The sequence below is a fragment of the Cygnus atratus genome, chromosome 26, assembly GCF_013377495.2.
Source record: "Cygnus atratus isolate AKBS03 ecotype Queensland, Australia chromosome 26, CAtr_DNAZoo_HiC_assembly, whole genome shotgun sequence".
NCBI lineage: Eukaryota > Metazoa > Chordata > Aves > Anseriformes > Anatidae > Cygnus > Cygnus atratus.
The window spans coordinates 4,912,793-4,931,678 of NC_066387.1; the positions used below are offsets into that span (position 1 = coordinate 4,912,793).

General features: G+C 60.5%; 2 protein-coding genes across 5 annotated transcripts; both read right to left on the bottom strand.

Moving 5' to 3' along the window:
- ABHD17A (abhydrolase domain containing 17A, depalmitoylase) lies at window positions 1–7,305 on the bottom strand. The gene is made up of 5 exons (XM_035569683.2): window positions 7,154–7,305; window positions 5,277–5,774; window positions 2,992–3,186; window positions 1,934–2,113; window positions 1–988 (listed from the first exon to the last, which is right to left on the bottom strand). Exons 2-5 carry the CDS (start codon window positions 5,588–5,590, stop codon window positions 763–765), a joined length of 915 nt encoding a protein of 304 aa, XP_035425576.1. The 5' UTR covers window positions 5,591–5,774; window positions 7,154–7,305; the 3' UTR covers window positions 1–762.
- A 1,831-nt stretch (window positions 7,306–9,136) lies between these two features.
- LOC118259860 (AN1-type zinc finger protein 5-like) lies at window positions 9,137–18,731 on the bottom strand. 4 transcript variants are annotated; one of them, XM_035569701.2, is made up of 7 exons: window positions 18,611–18,731; window positions 18,130–18,302; window positions 15,982–16,155; window positions 14,490–14,583; window positions 13,645–13,763; window positions 11,869–11,979; window positions 9,137–9,925 (listed from the first exon to the last, which is right to left on the bottom strand). In XM_035569701.2, the coding sequence occupies exons 3-7, from the start codon at window positions 16,130–16,132 to the stop codon at window positions 9,777–9,779; spliced, it is 624 nt and encodes a 207-aa protein (XP_035425594.1). In that variant the 5' UTR covers window positions 16,133–16,155; window positions 18,130–18,302; window positions 18,611–18,731; the 3' UTR covers window positions 9,137–9,776. The 4 variants fall into 4 exon arrangements, with proteins under 4 accessions (XP_035425594.1, XP_035425593.1, XP_035425595.1 ...); XM_035569700.2 differs by lacking the exon at window positions 18,611–18,731 and having other exon boundaries at window positions 18,130–18,435; XM_035569702.2 differs by lacking the exon at window positions 18,611–18,731 and having other exon boundaries at window positions 14,490–14,580; window positions 18,130–18,434.
- Between the last annotated feature and the right edge of the window lie 155 nt (window positions 18,732–18,886).

An 18,886-nucleotide genomic window follows, 5' to 3' on the forward strand; every position in this document is an offset into this window, starting at 1 on the left:
AAATGTTAAACCTCAGCTCTTTATTTGGTGCCCGGTTTCCTCACCCCGCTCCCCGAGGGAACCGAGAGCAAGGGGCAGGGGAGAAGTGTCAGAGGGGGAGACCTGAACGCAGGGAGCGCTCCGAGAAGGCAGAGCAGGGCCAGAGCTGAGGGGGGGTGAGGCAGAGGGCACCCCTCCATGCATCCCCAACCTCCCCTGGGGAAGCAGCTCTGTCCAGCCAGAGCCGAGCACCAGGCACCCTGCTGCCATCACCAGCGCCAGTCCCAGAAGCCCCCTCGGGAACAGGAGCTGCCACCTCCTCCGTCCTGCAGCGGGGCACACATCACGCAGCGACGCTGGGGGGGGGAGGACAGGCTCCCGCTCTGCTGCTGCCCCCGGCCCAGCCCCTCTCCAACTCGCCTTATTGCTATAGTCAGAGCAGCGGAGCAGCCAGGAGTAATCGGAGAGTGTTGTTTTAGGAGAGGGGACAAGGACGTGTCCGAAGCCGAGGATTCGCCATCAGGAGGGTGGGCTCTCGTCTGTCCGGGGAGGGGGGAAGGAGCGAGCTGCCGTCTCTTGCCAGCCTGGCCGGTGGTGCCGGCAGCGCCGGGGCTGACGCAGGGAGGGAGGAGAGCTGCGCCCGCGTCCCGCAGGAAACGCGCCGTCTGCTCAAGCCGTCTCCCGAGGCTGAGGCTGTACAAACTCACTGTACCTCCAGCAGAAGGGACCGGGGGGCGCTGGGAGAACGGACGTGCACACAGAAACCCCCATCCCGCCCTGCGGCTAGTTGCGTTGGCTGGCCAGCTCCTGGGAGATGAATTTCCGAAGGCGCTCGAGGTACTGGCTGTACAGTTCAATGTCATTGTGCCCGGCCCCATCCACCCACAGCGGCTCCACAGCCTTGGGGCAGCGTTCAAAGAGTGCCAGGCCATGGGAGAAGTCGATGACTTCGTCCTCCGTGCCGTGGATGATGAGGACCGGAGAGGTGATTTTGGAGATCTTCTCAATGCTGTCAAGAAGGTGGGTGGGGAAGAGACGAGAGAGGGGGTAAGCACAAGGATCGAGGCACCCCGGTTCCTTCTGCCCCCTGAAACAGCCCCTCAGGTAAAGGCACCAGGAAATGCTCTCTGATCACAGCAGAGCGCAGGGATGCAGAGCTGCTGCTAGTGCTGAGCTCTGGAACAAGATCCCCGCCAGCGTGACAGACGAGGACCAGACAGCAGTGACAACAGCCCCACGGGACCCAGGCAGGGCCAAGGGAAACCGCTCCAGGACAGCGCGATCCTGCATGGGGATCAGCCGTGCCGCGCTGAGGGGCAGGGAAGAGCGGCTGTTCTCAGCCCGGCCCCCGAGGCCCCGCACACAAAGGCCGAGCGAGGCCGTCGGGACGCGGAGTGTGGGCTGGGGGCCTCCCAGCCACCGCTTCCAGCTCAGGGACCGTCCCTTGGGCCCCGCTGGCCTGGCTGCAAGGGAGAGGCAAAGCAAGAGCTCGTCCTGCCTGGAGACACCACCCCAGCCCTCCTCGGGGGGTGGGGGGGGGTGGGGGGGGAGGGAGCCCAAAATACTGCCCTTGAGGGAGAGACAGGTCCCAGAGACCCCCCCAGGGACTTGAGATACACAGTGAGGGGCCAGGGGGATGGCCCCAGTGCTGACAGGCAAAAGGGACAGGGTGGCTGGGAGGCGATGCCACCAGGGGGTGTGGGGTGGACACACAACATGGCCCTCAGGAGGCGGCACAGCAACTGCAGAAAGGGTTACCGATCCCCCTCATGGGCCTAAATGCAAGGCAGGAGGATCCTGATGGGCACGTTTAAGGCTATCATAGGAAACGGGTCCCCCATTTTCCCCATAACCCCTCTTTGTGGTCAGGGCTGGTGTTGAGGACAGAGCTGGTCCGGGCACTGCCCCTCCAGAGGTGAGCCGCGCCCCAGTCCCTCGTCCTCAGGCCACCTACTTGGGGAAGGCATCGAACCAGTAGGTCTTCTTGGTCTCGGGGAAGGCGACTCTCATGCCAGAGGTGAGCGGGGAGTGGAGCACGATGGCAGCGCACTCGTAGCGGGAAGCCAGATCAACCGTGGGCACCGTGCCGATGCTTTGTCCATACAAAATGATGTTCTCCGGGCTGATCCCGTACCTAGGAGAGGAGAGGGCGGGTCAGTGCCCACGCGTCGGGCAGCGGAGTCACGTCGCCAGGAGACGCCTGCTCCGGCCACAGCACAGGCAGGGTGGAAAACGAGGGAAGGCAGCGGGGACAGCCCCAACTCCTCCAGGCTGTGCCCAAAGCAGCTGCCCTGCATCCCCAGCTGCCTGCTAACGCTGTAGCAATTAGCGCTAATTAAGAGCCGCACACAGCTTCCCCAGCTGGAGTACCAACCCCCGGGATAATCATGTCTGGGAGGCGGAGGGGCCGTCCCCACCACGGACCTGGAGCCGCCTGGGCTGAGCAGCCGGGTGAGCTGTGGGGGTGTCAGGGATCAGCCTCGCTGGCAGCGGGGGGGTCACAGCCCCCCAGTGCAGCAGCCAGACCTTGGGCAAGCTGCGAGCCAGGCCCAGCTCCCACCAGGGCTCGGCGTGGGCACGACAGAGCACAGCTTGTGCCAGACGTGGGGACCACCGCATCCCCGTGAGCCTCAAAGCAGCCACCCCGAGCAAGGCCAGACCCCGCAGCAACCCCACAGCTCCGGGTCCCCCCCGCTCGCAGGCTTTCCGCCCCCCCCCCCTCCCGTTCCGAGCAGCCTGGGCCCCTCTCGGGGAGATTTCCTGTTTTCCAGAGCTCTGGCCCGCAGGGTTTTCCCGGCGGCCTTGGCAGCTGCACGCGCCCCCACCAGGGACACCTCAGCGCTCATCACCGCAACGCGGCGGCGGCAGACAGTGATCGCACGCCGCCCACGCGCGCCGCCCACGCGCACCGGGGAGCCTGGAGCCACGGCGCAAGCATGGTGCTGAACCCAGCACCCCGCGCTGCCTCCCGACCCGAGCCCGCTTCATCCTGCCCTCCCCGGCCCCGCTCACCGCGTCCGCAGCGCCTGCCACGCGGCGTCGATGTCGGAGTAGAGGTTCCTCTCCGAGGGCTTGCCCGTGCTGGCGCCGTAGCCCGAGTAGTCGTAGGAGAAGATGTTGCAGTTGATGCGGGTGCCCAGCCCGATGTAGAAGCTGCTCATCTGCCCCAGGTCCACGGCGTTGCCGTGCGAGAAGAGCACCGTGTACCTGCAGCGCCGGGGCGAGACAGGCATGGAGGGTTAATGGGGGACACTGCCGGGGTGCCCGGGACATCCCTTTTGGAGACCGAAAGCCAAAGCCCAGCACCCAGAAGGCCACGAGAAGGTCCCTGCGACAGCCCCGGCCCGAGCCCAGAGCTGCCCCCAACCTCCCTCACCGCCTGGGGCTCGCTACCAGCCGAAACAGGCAGCCCATGGGCAGGATGCTTTTGTTGGAAGTTTTTGAGTCTATTTTTGGTAGAAAGCTCAGGATTTGGGGCCATTCGCCCAATGGGGATTTAAAGTACAGATTCTGACAGCAGCTTTTTTTCTCTCCTGAGCCTGGCGAGATACCAGACCTTGGGAGAGAAGTGAATTGTGGGAGTGACAACACGCAAAAAATTTCCACCATAAGGGGAAAAACAATGTTAATCATAAAAATTAACACTTAATAGCGTGCTGATGGAAGCTTGGCTCTCTCCTGCTGCGGGGGGAGACTCGTTGCTGAGCCCTTGCAGCCAGCAGCAGATGCCCGCGGCCAGGTCAGGCCCTCACATCCCAGCCCAGCCACCCCGGTTGGGCTCCTCCGAGCAACGCCCGATGGCTGGTGACATCCCTGGGCAGGAGCAGGGGGACAAACAGCACGACGGCACAGAGAGGAGAGCGAGGGCAGGACCCAAGGCCCCTCTTCTGCTTCTGGATAATTGAGCAACAACGAGCTCCGGTTTGGCTTTTGCACCCTCCAGGCCGGGCTCTGAGCGCTTAGACTTCACGGCCTCACGTCGGGGGGCGGCACACCTCGGCACTGCCACGCCAGCAGCCAAGGCTCCCCAGGGAATCCAACCCCTCCACCCAGGAATGGAAGTTAAAAATAAACGCTCGAAATCCGGCAGAGCTAAACCATGGCAACAGAGGGCTCGGGGAGCCCCGGGAACCAGGCGCGCTGCTCAGCCCGAGCCACTGGGTGCCGGAGGAGCGGCCCCGACGCGGGGACAAAGCCGGCCCTGGCCCCCGGCCCCTTCCTTGCAGCCCCGCAGTCCGCGCCGAGCGCCGCTTCCGCAGGCGGGCTGGGGGGACGGCGCCAAAGCCCGCGGCCGCAGGCAGGCGGATGCGCAGGCAGGGCAATCCTGCCGCCGGTTTCCTCCCTCTGGGGACCTGCGAGACGACGGGGCTGGAGCCTGGAGCAGACGTCCCCGCGAGGCAGCCACCCCACCTGAACCCGCCCCAGGGTGCCGCCAGCTCGGGGAGCAGCTGCCACGCGCCCAGCCCGGCCAGGGGGGCTCCATCTCCACCCCACGCCCGCGCTGCCCCCCGCCAGCTGTCCGAGCGGATCCCAGGAAGCTGCCGTGAATTCCTGGAGGCTCTGCCCGAGGCGTTTGGCTCCGCTGCCTGCGGGGAGACCCCCAGCCCCTCGGCAGCTCCATGAGGGGTATGCGCGGGGGCTGACCCCAGGCCATCAGAAACAGCCACCACGCACGGTCACATCCTCCCTCCCCGACGGAGCACCTGCACATCAAGCTCTTCCCAGCTCATGGACGCGCAGGGCGACGCGGGGCAGGTTGTGCCTAAATCCCTCCTGGCTTTCACCCCTGTTGCTCTTCTCCTTGCAGAATCAAACATGCCCAGCAAATTAGACCAAACGTGCAAACGCAGCCTGCGAGGGCTCACGCTGACGCCCCGCGCTCAGTGCAATCATCACACCGAGGCTGGGCACGCACCCAGAGCGTTGTGTCACCGGCGTGACATCAGAAGGACACCTCTCGGGTGGCCCAGGGAACGCCGGCGTCCAGGAGGGGACGCCGAGGTCCCGGTGGCCTTCGGCTGCGCCTCGACTCGCTCCCTCGACCTGCTCGGTGCCGTTCCCAGTTCAGCCACAAGCCAAACAGGTTCTGAGAGCTGAGCTCACCCGCGCCGCCGGATGCCTCCGAAGCCCCGCGGCAGGGCCAGCTCCTTCGGCGAGGCGCCGGGTCAGGCTGGGGCAGGGAGGCTGCCGCCTGAGCAGGACGGCCCCGAGCCCTCCAGCACCTCCGCAGCCCGACGTCCATCAGGCCGGGGTCACACCGGCAGCAGCGCCAGGCCGGCACGTCCGCCGCCACTCACCTGGCGCCCGGCACGCAGCGGACGTACATGCAGCCGATGCGGTTCCCTCGGCTGCTCTTGGTGACAAACACCTCGATGTTGTCCAGCTCCCGCTGGGAGTACTGGAAATCCGCCCGGTCCTTCAAGTGCAGCTTCCACCGCCCCGCGGCGCCGCCTCGCAGGGAGCCGGTGCTGGTGCTGCCGACGGGCTCTGGCTCGGGGACCACGGCGTAGGTGGGCTCCGGGGGCAGGAAGGCCAGCTTGGCGGCGATGCGGCTGGGGCACGGGGGGCAGCAGAAGAGGCAGCAGAGCTGGCTGATCGACAGCCCGTTCATGACGGCGGCTTGGAAGCCGAGCGCGCCGGCAGCGAGGGAGGATCCGAGCTGGACAGAGGCTGGCGGCGGCCGGCGGAGGCCCCGTCCTCGTCACAGCTGCCAGCGGCGGCACGGGGCAGCCGGCAGTCCTTGGAGGGCCGTGGGTCTGGGGGGGGCGGCCGCCATCCGTCTGTCCGCTGGCAGCCTGCGGGAGGGACAGACACGGACAGCAGTGAGGGGCTCGCGGTGCGCCCACACGCACGTTGCGGCGCTTGCCACAAGCGCAACCCGCGGCCACAACCAAACCCGGCCCCCACGAGCCCCTCGCCCACACAAGGCACCACGGCCACGTGTAACACCCTCCCGCCCCGCGCCGGTGCTGAGCCCCCTCCCGCACCCAAAACCACCCCCCCCGGTGCTTTCTGAGCATCCCCCATCGCAACCCCCGCAGGGATCTGCGGCGTCCTCGCGCCGGCCCACGCTGGGGAGGCGAGGACAGCGGTGGGGGATCGCACGCGTGCTCCGCGGCAGCCGCACGCTTGGTGCCACAAAGGACGCGGCCCCTTGGTGCCCCTCCTCCCCCCCCGGGGTGCTGGCACGCGTGTGTGGCTGGAGGGCAAAACTCCTGAATAAAACAGTGTAAGGGGGGGGGGGGGGGGCGGGAAAAAGCAACTATTTTCTGCAAGTTTGGGCACAGGCTCGCGGCTGAGGAATGTCAAAGCAGCCCACACCCCGAGGAATTCGCTCCATCTGCTTCCGAAGGGCTGGGAAAGAGGAGGAAAGGGTGGAGGGGGCGGCTGCAGCCTGGGGGGGAGGCACGCACGGAAATATTCGGAGTAGAAGGACGCCGCTTCCCAAGCCCCGCGCTGGGAGCTGGACTCGGGTCCCCCCCCGGGACCGGCGTGGCCACGGGGTCGCATCCTGCACACAGCAGCCCCACGCTGGGCAAGCGGGGGGCGGGGGGGTGAGGGGGGGTGCTGAGCACCCCGGTGGCCACCGATGCGGGGTGACCGGTGGCCACGCAGGCAGGCAGCGGTGCCCACGGCTGTGCCGTGCCCTCACCTGTGTCACCGCAGCGGGGGGGGGGGGGACACGCACTCCCCGGTGTGCCCGGGCCTTGTGTCGGGGGGGGGGGGCGGGCCGGGCCGTGAGCTGGCCGCACACGCAGCCGGACCCCCCCCGCACCCCCTGGATGGTGCTGGGGGCACGTCCAGGGACACGCTCCGGGGGGGGCTGGGAAGGCACCGAGCAGTGCGGGGCGTTGACACCCCCCACCCCCCGCCCCACAGCAGGACCCGGCCTGGCACCCCCAGCCCCCGCCCCGTGCCCCCTCCCCACACAACCCCCGGGCTGGGGGGGGGGGCGTGAAATATGGGGATATGGGGGGGGGGGGCGTCTGTCACTGCCCCCCCGGCTTCTCCTGGAGCACGCAGCGGCCCCAGGCCCCCCCAGTAGTCTCCAGGACCCCCCCTCCAACACCAGCCCCCCCCCCTCAGCCTCAGGACTCCCCCTTTAGCCCAGGGCCCCCCTCAGCTCCAGGCCCCCCCTTCAGCCCCGCAACCCCCCTCAAGCCCCCCCCGCTACCTGCACATGCCAGGGCTCCGCCGCAGCGCAGGCCGGGCTCCGGGCTCCCCTCAGCCCAGCTCGGGGCTCCCCCCGGGGCTGCCTCCTCCGGGCCGGGCGGGCTCGGGCCGGGCCGGCCGCTGCGGGCCGCCGAGGCGGGGGCGGCGCTGCATGGCGGCCCCCCCCTTCCCCTTCCCCTTCCCCTGCCCCGGCCCCGCCCGCCGCCGCCGCCGCCGCCGCCGCGCGGCGGAAGTGACGCCCACGCCCCGCCCGCGCGCCCGTTGCCAGGGCAGCGCCGCGCGCCCGCGCTGCAACTGCGGCGTGCAACCGCCGCGCGCAGCTGGGCTTTGCTGCAACCGGGCTGTGTGCAACTGAGCTGCGGTGCAGCCAGGCTGCGTGCAAACGGTTCCCGCAACCGCTGCATGTGAGCGGGCCGCGTGCGACCGGGCCGCAGTGCAGCGGGGCTGCGGTGCAACCAGGCTGTGTGCAAGCACTGCGTGCAACTGGGCTGCAGTGCAACCAGGCTGCGTGCAACCACTGTGTGCAACCAGGCCGCGTGCAAACGCTGCGTGCAACTGAGCTGCAGTGCAACCAGGGTGCGTGCAACCACTGTGTGCGACTGCTGCGTTCCTCCCTGCAGAGCTCGCGCCTTCCCAGTGCTGCACGGCTGCTCCCCCGCAGCAGTTGCAGGGCCCCCCCGGACGTTGCACCGTCCTGCCCTTGTGGGCTGCAGGAGGCAGGCTCTGGCAAGATGGGGTTGCACCCCGCAGACCGTGCAGCGAGGTGTCCTGCCCTTCCTGGGCACCAGGGAGGTGAAGGGTGGTCTTGGCGCCAGGAAACCAACCCTGGGGGCTCCCTCGCAGCGCGTGGCCTTGCCTCCAGGCTGCAGCATCGCCCAGGACCCCGTCTCCAAGCCCCGCAGCGCCAGGCCCTGCACAGCCCCGCTGCTTCTACCAGGGCTGTTGCTTGCACCGCACCCCACTTGCTGCTGGAGGCGGGGAAACCGAGGCACGGCGTGTCGAGGGCAGGCACACGGCCACGGTGCCCCCACCGCCCCAAAGAGCCCCCCCGAGCTGCCCCCGCGTGGAACACCCTGCCCACAGAGAACCTCGCACAGCATCCAAGCAAATGAGGCCGTATTCGTATTCACATATCCGGGCTCGTACTTTCTACAAGGAAGGAAATAAAAAAAAGAAAAGGGAGGTCGGGGGAAGCTGGTGTCTGCCCCGCTGCCCCGGGGCCTTCCCTGTCCCCTCCACGGCCGCATTCCCTCCCCAGGGGCTCACAAACTTTGCGCAAACGCGACCCGAGGGGCGGTGGCGATACCTGGTGCTTGGTGCAGGCAGGGGAGCCAAGCTGTGCTTCCCCCCACCCGCTGGCAGGCCCTTCTGGAACCTCCACCCCGCACTTACAAATGGGGCAGGATTCCTGCAGGGCTCGCTCAGTGCCAAGGCTCGTTCCCAACCAGCACGACACCGAACCCCGGAGCCGCGCTGGCAGCCCCGGCACGTCCCAGCACTAAAACGTGCCGCCGCTCACGCGCCCTGGATGACACCTCCCAGAAGTAAAACCTGAGGAAAACGTTGGCAAAGGCCAGCTGAAGCGGGGCAGAGGCTGCTGTTGCCCCCTGGGACCCGTCGGGATGTCAGTGCTGGTGAGACTGCCAGAAGCCGGCGGTCCCAGCCCCGCTTTCCCCAGAAGCGGAGCCCTGGTGTCCCCCCTGCCCCCTCCCTTCCCCCCCAGAACCCTCTGTGTGCGTTTTGGTGTCCCCCAGATGCTGCCACGTGTGGTTCTGAGCTCCCCAGAGCCCCCTGGGTGCCCTTCTGTGTTCCCCAGGGCTCTCCACGTGCTTTCTGGAAAGCCCCGGAGCCTCTCTATGCACTTCTGGGCACCCCAGACCCCTCCCTGTGACTTTGTGCCTGCCCCAGAGCCCTCTGCATGCCCTTCCCCACGTGGAGCAGTGCTTGCTTCCAGGTCCTGACCTGGGGCTGGAGGGTGTCTGTGTCACGGCAAGCCACAAAATAACTTTACTGTGCCACACGCTGCAGCTTAAGGATGCAGTTGCTTCAACAACAGCTTCTCAAAGGGAAGGGAGGGGTTTAGGAGGCATTAAAACTACAGAATCCGCTTTTCTGCGTCCGAGACCGAACACCGCTCGGTGGGCAGGGGTGGGACTGCTGCTGGGAACCCTCAGCTTCCCCTTCTGCGTCCCGCAAGAGGAGACGGTGGGGCAGAGGGAGGGAAGTCTGGGGGCAGCTCAGGGCTCCAGCCACGAGCCCCGGGCAGTTTGCAGGGCCTGGAGCTGCGGGATGAAGGGACGGGCTGGCCGGCTGAGCGCTGCTGCCCTCGCCCACGCGCTGCCCCGGCAGAAGACGAGTGCCAAGGTGGCACGTGGAGCGTGTGAGGGCCGTCATCCTCGTGGGAGCTGGACAGAAATGGATCGGCTGAGCCCTGTAGGACTGCAGGGAGAGGAGGAACACCATGCTTCTGCCAAGGAGGTGCAAGGAGCCACCCTGTCCAGGTGCTGGTTTGCGTGTGCTGCTGGATCCCCATATCCACTGGTGGGGCTGGGAGGAGGAGGGAGGCTGGGAGGACGGGGGGAGCACCAGGCCACCAGGCTGTAGTTCGCGCCGCTCAGCCCCGTTCACAGCTTCTGGATCTTCTCAGCTACAACGACGGGGTTCTCCTTCCGGATCTTCTCAGCGGCTTCTGCCTTGTAGTCATAGGGGCAGGCGTGCATGTCTGAGTACCGGTGAATGGCACAGAACAGGTTCCCGCAGCGGCAGTCGAAGCCTGTGGGGAAGAAGAGCAGAGACAAAACCACGTCAGTCACCATCCAGCAGGGTCCGGCCCTCTCCTGCTACACCGTGAAGCTCCACGAACGCAGAAAGAGGAGGCCGAGCCAGTGAGGGGGGTCTGTGTCCTCGCTGGGCGAAAGGGAGCTGGGGTAGGGCACGATCTTGGGCCGCAGTTTTGGTCTCCTCTGGCCGAGCCGCTCTCAGGGCTGCTGTGAGCGCACACGTGCTCCGGGCAGGCCCGGCTGTCACAGCGGTGGGAAAAGCTCCCCAAGCACCTGCTCTCCTCCTTCCCCAGGGACAAGGGATACGCTGGGGACTGCAGAGAGCCAGATTTCTAACCCAGGCCGTGAGCAGGCAGCCCGAGCTGCAGCCGAGCCCTCCGGAGCATCACGGCAGCAGCACCTGGACTGGCCAGCAGTGAGGTGGCGAGCAGCAAAACCTTGACCTCATCAGCATCACTTTCAAGCTGTTTAGGCCTTAAAAGTCTGTAATTTAGGCACTTGACTTAGACACAGTGCTGTCCAGAAGTGCGACCGTTATCACAGCACGCGGGGAAACTGAGGCACGGAGAAGGGAAGGGATTTGCTGCAGCACAGATCAGCTCCCCGTTGCGCTGGCAGTGAACCACGCTCTCCCTTGCAGCACCTACAGGCTGTACAGATCCCAAACACAAGGCTATGAGGTGCCAGTTTGCACCTATTTGAGAAAACCCGTTTTATCCTAAATGCCTTGAATTCTCAGGAGTTCCCTGCAAGTTGATTCCTACAGGAGAGGTGACTTCTGAGTCTGAAGCTCTTAAGGAAACACCCATCCAGGAAATCTATCCTCCCTGCAGATCTGAAGGCTAGGCATAGCCACAAAATAACTTTACTGTGCCGTACTCTGCAGCTTAAGGATGCTTCAACAGCTTCTCAAAAGGAAGGAAAGGGTTTAGGGGGCATTAAAACTACAGAATCCACTTTCCTACATCTAAGACCAAACACTGCCTTCCCTGCAGTCCCAGCCTTATAAACCTGCATTTATTCTACGACAGTGCCCTCAAATCTCCAGGCTCTGAACTGCCAGGTGCTGGACAAACCTTCTGGGCCAGACTCTGCCAAAGCAGCTTACATCGATGAAAGCAGAAGTGCAAGTGCAGCTGCTGACTCCTGAACGCACTAAGGAGGCTAAAGAGGAGAGAGCTCTGCTAGAACAGCGTGACCTGCGCGGCACTTGGGTTAACTTCTGCCAGGGAAAACTAAACGCCAGGAGTCAGTTTAGGGGAACGATGTTTTTATTAACAAATTGCAGGCAAGTTAACTGCTTCACGAATTTCCTTTCCAGGGCCAGTTTTCCCAGTGATTCTACGATTGATACCAGCTACCCGACACCACTGCAGCACCTCTCACTATTTGGCTTCACAGGCTCACCGCTGAGCGCCACCCTGCTCTCAGAAAGCTAATGGCACAAGTCAAGCAACTTGAACAAATAGGATGAGTCCTGGAGTGGGATTTTCAGTTTGAGTCTAACTCCCTTCATATCAGTATCACCAAGGTTTTACTGCTGATTTGAATAGGAGCAGAATTACATCGACAGCGAGCGCTGCCTTTGCTTCTGCAAACAGCTTTTGCCAAGCAGCAGAAATAACCCCACAGACACTGCTCCATCCAGTTCTGCAACCCGGAATTCAAGGGTTGGCAGGGAAACTGTGACGAGCGTCAGACTCCCCACGCTACTGCCAGGGACAGCTCTGTTTGTAGATCAGAGTCCTCTTCCCACCTCCCCTATGGCACCACGTCTTGCAGATGTGAAATACTTTTGGGAGGGGTACCTCCAAGCACTGACCCACGCCAGCCCTCTGAACTCGGGCAGCATCACAGCACGAGGTGATCTGTTTGCAGGGCTACGAAACTCGACTGCTGAGGCTGCAGGCAGGTTTCCTCGCAGTCAGGGTCTTACCAGTCAGCCCTATCTTCTTCCGGCATGTGAAGCAGCGATTCTTTTTCTGTTTCGGTTTTTCTGAAGATGTCTTGCTCTCAGCTGTGTTCTGGGATGTTTCGAGGAGAGCACCTGAAACAAAGACCAGGGTTTTGTTACCTGTCTTGATGAACTAAGCAACACGTTCATTTTATTCCTGTAGCCGCTTGATTCTGGGCCTGTGCCAGACAAACACCTCCACCTGCACACTCTGGCCCCGAGAGTTAACAGCCTGCAGACATCGAACCCCTAACTGAGGTTTGTCTTCTTCCACAGACAGAGATCTGTGTGCCTCACGCAGCTTCACGTTCTGTTTCAGTTCCCTAAGTCCAAGACTCAGAAACACCACCGAGATATTAAGGTTTAGCTAAGGCATACATAAGGCAACGTGACGCTGTTTAGCTCACGCTGAGAAAAGGTAATGCTAAGTAGAATTACCTGGTGCTTGCTGTAGGTTAAGAATGCACACAGACAGTCAGCTTAGCTGATGTACAATAATACAAGTGCACATCTGAGCCTGGAGTTAATCTTTGTTTAAAAAAAAAATAAAATTAACCCCTTGTAAGTACTAGTGATTATTTTTGTTGACTCTTATGTAAGTGTTCCTCGTATGTAGGTCTCAGAATGCTTTGCACAGATGCTCATCGCTGTCTCTAATCTACCAAAAGGAAAACTGAGCTCTGAAAGCCAGATTGTTAAAGGTCACTGATGCTTAGCAGGATTTCCTACAGCACCTAAGCAGGCTAGAGTCAACAGGAGGGAGGAGCTCCAACTGCTAGAAGATACACACCTGCAGCGCACACGGCGCTGAAAACCAGGCTAAGGAGACCAACAGAGGCAGAGACAGCTTTGTGGATCTGACCCTAAACAACTTTCTAGTAACCCCACAACCAGATGAGAGGGGCAGGCTCTTTCAAGTCTCTCTTTGACTGAACAGTCTCTCACCTGCCTGTTGTAAACTGTCTCCTGGGCTTGCAAGCAAGGGATTACCAAACAAAAAACGCACAATCACACGCAGTGACTGGAGCCTTTGCTGCTTTTTTTTAAACAACCAACAACCCTGTGTTTGTTTGTTTTCTTTTTAGCTTTGTACACAAGCAAACTGTCAGTTTTAGCTAAAGGTGGGTGCCTCCAATGCGATGTCACTTGGTCACAGCTCTGCTGCAGCGTGAAGTCTTGCCTTGTAACAGATCAACCAGAGGATGTGTCCTGCTGGCCAGTGACACCCGTGCTGCTCTACCACTTCACCGTATCCTCTCTGCAAACAAGCTGACAGCGTTACGTCCCTCTGAGGAGCAGGGATGCCTCCGATCCCACAGGACGACGCCTGGGCCACCAGCTGCCCTTGGCCAGCATCACAAACACCGCTCCAGGGTCTCAGCTCCTCTCCCAGCACAACACTGGATCCATCTCTGTTCCTCCCTTGAGAGCTGGCACAGACCTGCAGCGTGCAGCTGACAACAGCCATGCAGCAGGCTGTGGGACGCTCTGGGCTTCCTGCCATTCACTAAGATAGGCGTCATGGAAGATTATCCTCCTGCCAGCGAGCTGAGGGCTGGCAGACACTCAGCGCTCAGCCCACGAAGCAATCTCTATCGGCCTGCCCTCGGGGACAGTGTTTTCTCTCCCTGTTACCTTCACTGCCAGTGGCTAACAACTGTCCCCTGGACTTACTGGCCAGTGTTGTGCTTGCTGCTGAAAGTGACTTGCTAGACTGGTGTCATCTTGACTTGTGCAAGGCCAAACCAATCAGTCTACCTGATGAGGAAGATGCTGATGTGCCTTCTTCTGTCTTGATGAACCCTTCCGTCTCGCTGCTGTTTTCTTCTCTGGATATGCTCATGGCCGTCATCTGATGGGTCACAGGAGTCTGAGCGCTGGGAGCATTTGCAACAAACAAACCATAGAGCAAACACAAATATTTTCCTTGATGAACAGTGAGGTGGGAGAGATCTTCAGCTCATAAACTTAGATTCATTATACTTGGAGGGAGCTCAGGAGTACAGTAGGCCAAATGCCCTTGAGACTTGGGATCAAAGTTCTTTATAGGCACAAATGTGTGATAATCTCAGTTTCCTTTTCTACCCAACTATACCTCAAAGCCAAGGCAGCAGCCCAACAAACAAGACCAAGGCCCGGGAAACAGAGTTATGAGTCATGACTGTAATGTAAGGGGAGAGCTCAAGAAAGTAGTAGTAGTGTCTTCCTTCCTACCAAATATGACTGAGGTCCCTAATTCCGCTCTCGCAGCTTCCAGACTGGATCATCACCAGGTGCTTTCACTTAGGACTGAGTTGAAACCGAGCGGTTTACCATAGCTAGCGACAGACACGGTGCACTGGCTGTAAGAGAACCAGGCTGCAGGAGAATCAGTTTACTACGGGGTGTTAATTTACTACCGATCTCTGGTACCTGACTGTGAACCAGTAAGCATCGTCAGGAACACCTCAGTCCTCCAGTTAAACCAGGGTCACAGTGAACTGTGTTTGATCCAGCCCGTTTTACAGATTTCCTTGGCCACGCAAAGGATGAGAGCCTACCCCTTGTGTCCCAGGGCCGGTTTGTAGCACGGCTGTAGGGAACCCCCCAGGCTACGCCCCTACCTGGCTTTCACATCCTCAGGCGTGGAGTCTCCCTCTGCATGCTGCCCTGCAATCGAGTCTGATGCCATGGGGCTGCTGTTGGGACCACTGGCTGCTAAGAAACAAGATCACAATCTCAGAAAAGCTTTAGAAAGGTTAGCAAGTTCCTCAGGTGCTAGGAGAAAGCAGGATGGAGCATTTCCAGCAGGCTCCTGCTCCCTACCAGGAGCTGGCAGGGCGCAGCCAGGCTGGGATCACTCCCAGCTCCCCTGTTCTTACACTCTTCCCTCCAAATTTGTGTGTAGGTCTCTGTGGGGACAGAACATCAGGCCAAATAGACCTTGCCATGACTCCGTGCAGCTATTCTTACACTAGACCAGGAATGGCTCCTTAATCAGGATCAGAGCAACCTTCTGAAACGAGCTGCTCATCTTCCTGAGAGCCGAAGACCTCATTTATGGAGATCTGCTCAGCTCCTCGGGATCTGTTAGCTCCTTTTTGAGGGACGAGTGTTTATTCACAGCAGCTGTGCTGTGTACCTTCCACTACTGTGTTTTTTTAAACATCTGGCACAATCTGACTTCAGCCACCCATGACACCTCTGGCACTCTTTGATTTCCCTTCTTTTCCTTCAGCATTGCAAAGCAAATGCCACATCAGCAGAAGTATTCTCCTATCAGTATAAATAAAAGAGCTGTAGTACCAACACCCCTCCAATCCAATGTTACTTTGCAGCTTCTCTTACGTATAAGAACCAGATCCCCCTCTGCTGAAAAGAACTGGCTTGAATAGAAATGTGTTGTTTTATGTCATTCGAGGATCTAAACCAGGGTGTTTAGAAAAACCCTTTGTGATTAACCCTTTGTCAGCAAGAGCTGATACACATTTTGAGTGGGTAATTCAAGCAACGCCATTCTTACGCTCAGGAACAAAACTAGAGAAGATCTCCAGAAGGCGTTTCTCACTGGTGTTATAAAGTCAGTACAGGGAGCATCTGCACAGACTCTCAGCAAGAGAAAACCCTGCTGCTGATGCTAAGAGCACCCCTTCCGTGTGCCTAGTTTCTTCCCAACTCACTGATATGTCAGCTGTGCTTAGCTGCAAGAAACAAAGCTTTTATTTCATTGGTTTTGCCTATCAAGCTTGTTGGGAAAATTACGCAAACTCAAAAGGCCAAAATCTTCCCAAATACAATTCTATCTGTTTGGAGGGATCTGTCATGGTTTCCAGCAGTCGTCACAGAGCTCAGGGAGAAGGTTATAGCTATAAATCTGGGCCACTGTTAGAGCAAGTGAAGTTTTACAGTTTACTGGAAGGTGCTGACTGAGATGGGGTTTCACAAACAGCTGGGACTGGGAAGAGAACAACCAACCCTCTTACAGGGAACAGAGGTTTTTTTTTGGGGGGCGGTGGGGGTGTAAATCTGCTGGTGGCCAATACCAGTATCATGCTCTAACCCAGTTTGCATCCAGGCACTTAATTAAGATAGATTTCTTGGACAAAAATCCTCTACCTGATGGGCTAATCCGGTCACTGCTCTGTTGCCTCTGCAGAAATTCCTTATAGCAAATGGAGCACATCCCATTGGTTCGGGGGCTGCCATAAAATCCACAGCCGGTGGTACACAGCAGAGGCACCTGGGTTTGGTTCGTCTCTTGAGCCATTCTTTCTCCCTCAAGAAACCAAGCTAAAAACAGGAATAAAAATGAGACAGCTGTTACGGTCAAAGAACTAGTTCATTGTATGCTGCAGCTGATCAGGAAGGAGCACAAAGGATCTCAAGAGCCTGGTTCCTGCATGCACACAACAATGCAACCCAAGCCCCTTGAGCTAAAGATACAGAGGGCTTGTAAGCAGCGACAGAATACACGACTCAGCTGCCACAAAGCCTGAAAAGTCAACAGGAGTCCCTCCACACCACAGAGCTTGCTAAACTCTCTGTAAGATACGCACGTAAGGCCTGAACGATCCGCTCTCAAACGTAGCAAGTGCCATCGCAGCATGACTAATGACTCCTGCAAACACCGGAGCAACAAATACAGGTCAAACGGCCAGCATCCAGGTTAATTAGTTACAATCTGCGCTCAGCAGCATTCATTTTCACTACCAGACAGTTTTAGTTTTTTAATTCTCAGGAAGACGATGCAAGTGATTCAGAAGGAACCTACTGACTCCCAATTCTGACATATTAAAGCATTTCCTGACACATGCTGGTGGATAAGGAGAGCCAGAGGTTTCTATATTTAGGCTGGAAATAAGAATAAGGCTTCTTTCCATCAATAAGGTGCGGTTCTGGAACACCTCCCTAAGAGGAACAATAGAAACAGCGATCCTACTTTCAAAATGAATCTTACTCTCTGGATCCCACGCTGTCGCCTACATACCCAGGAGCTGACCCCTTCCAGCCACATGCATTTATACGGCCAGACTGCACTGCACCCTCTAAACCGTAAGCGGTAACTCCCGGCAACAAAAAAAAACACAAATTCCGATGGAACAAAGAGATACAAAACATAAAAGACCATCAGTAGCTGGAATTATGCACTGTTCTGCAGGCAAGATCCTGCTTCCAGGGTAGCACCGACCAGTGCCCCAGCACTACAGATTTACACCAGGCAAAAAGGAGTGTAGCACCCAGCCCCGAGTGGCAGGACACGTTCTTTCAGCTGTGACGGAGCCCTGCAGCAAGGATTTCCCCCTTCCCTCATCCGCGTTTCCTCAGGAAGCAGAGCAGAGCCAGCTTCCCGGGCCTGGTCCCTTTGTGTGAACAACGTGGCCGCGGCCTGTCCAGCCTCGGCACATGGACGTTCACAGGTGGCTCTCGCTTGGAAGTGCCCTAGCAAACACGAGGCGCTGCTCTGGGGAGTTCCCAGCAGCGTGCCTCCTTCTCCCAGCATGGCAGACACACAAAGCATCCACGGCTTCACAACTAACTCCGCCACTTTCTTTCATGCACCCACAAAACTTGCTCTGCAAAGGGAATAAGGTGACAGAATCATGAAATAATAACCCCCAGGAGCGCTCCTGTGGGAAGGAAGTGAATCAGCTCTGGTTTGTTCCTCCTTGTCCTCAGCTGTGCGATAGGAATCTCAGCTCTGCAGCTGGGGTTTCCTTTGCAGAGCTCGGACCAGTGTTCCCGTTACCAGACCTGGAGTTCCTCAATCCAGATCAACCTCTCCTTCAGCACAAGCAGCCACAGGAGCCTCCTCCGCATTCAGTTCCCCTGGCCGGCCTGTACAAAGGCTGTGGTTAGCACAGAGCAAACCTGAAAGGCTGAATCCCCATGACTGCAACCAGGTGTCAACCACCACCACTCACAGAATGATTTTCATAAGTTGTTTCTAATTTTGAGTGACCCTAGAGACAGAAATAGAGGATTGCTGCTACATTTGACAAGTTTAGCTATCCCTCAGCAAGCTGCCTTACCTAGCCATCCACGGGCAGCCCGCAGATGGTCACAAGCACCAAGCAGCACGTAGCCTTACTGCAAAACCCACTGAAATACAGAACCCGAGGGGAGATCTGACCTCTTCCCCTTTTGCTGCTCCGTCCATGAGCCAGCCCCCGGCGCAGAGGCAGCCTGGAGGCGGCACCAGCACAGGGCTGTCGGAAGCCAGGGCTAACACCACTTCTCGGCCGCCCAAAGCCCCAGTCCACTCACCCAACAGGCCTCCTGTCCGCCGCTCCGCTCAGAGAGGCGTCCACGCTCGGGGCAGCGGCGTGGAGCCCCGAGGAAGCCACCCCGCAGCTGAGCCGCTCCCTGTTCGAAGGCCAAGGCCGCCCCGAGCTGCCCGTGACCGAGGAGGCCGCTGCGAGCGGGCTGAGACCCCCAACCTGAAAAAGAAACCCCAAACCCAAGTCACGGCCACGGTGCTCAGGACCCCTCCGGGCCCCCACCAGCCGCCAGCAGCGCAGGGCCCGCAGCGGGGAGGCCTCGCAGGGCGCTGTGGAGCCCGTCCCGAGCCCCCCGCGGCCTCGCTGGCCCCGGGGGTGGGCACGGCGGGGGGCCCTCCCCGGGCCTCGCCCCCTGCCGCGGCCGGGCGCCCGCTCCCCGCTCGCTGCAGAAATCGAGGCCGAGGCTTTGCGGCCTACGCGGAGGCGGCGGGCAGGGCCGCGGCCGGGCCGGGCCGGGCCGCACTCACCGGCGGAGGCGGGCGGCCGCCGGGCCGGGCCGGGCCGGGCAGGGCCGGGCCGGGCCGGGGGCGGCCGCCGGGAGGCTCAAGCGGGCGGCGGGCAGGGCGGGCGAACGGGAAACATGGCGGGCGCGGCGGAGGGACCGCGGCCCCCGAGCGCCCTCCCCCGGGGAGGGCCCGACCGGGCGGGACGGGACGGGACGGGACGGGGAGACGGGGCCGGGGGGGAGGGCTGGGGACCCCCGGGCACCGGGCTGGGGAGGGCAGCGGACCCCCGGCCGTCGG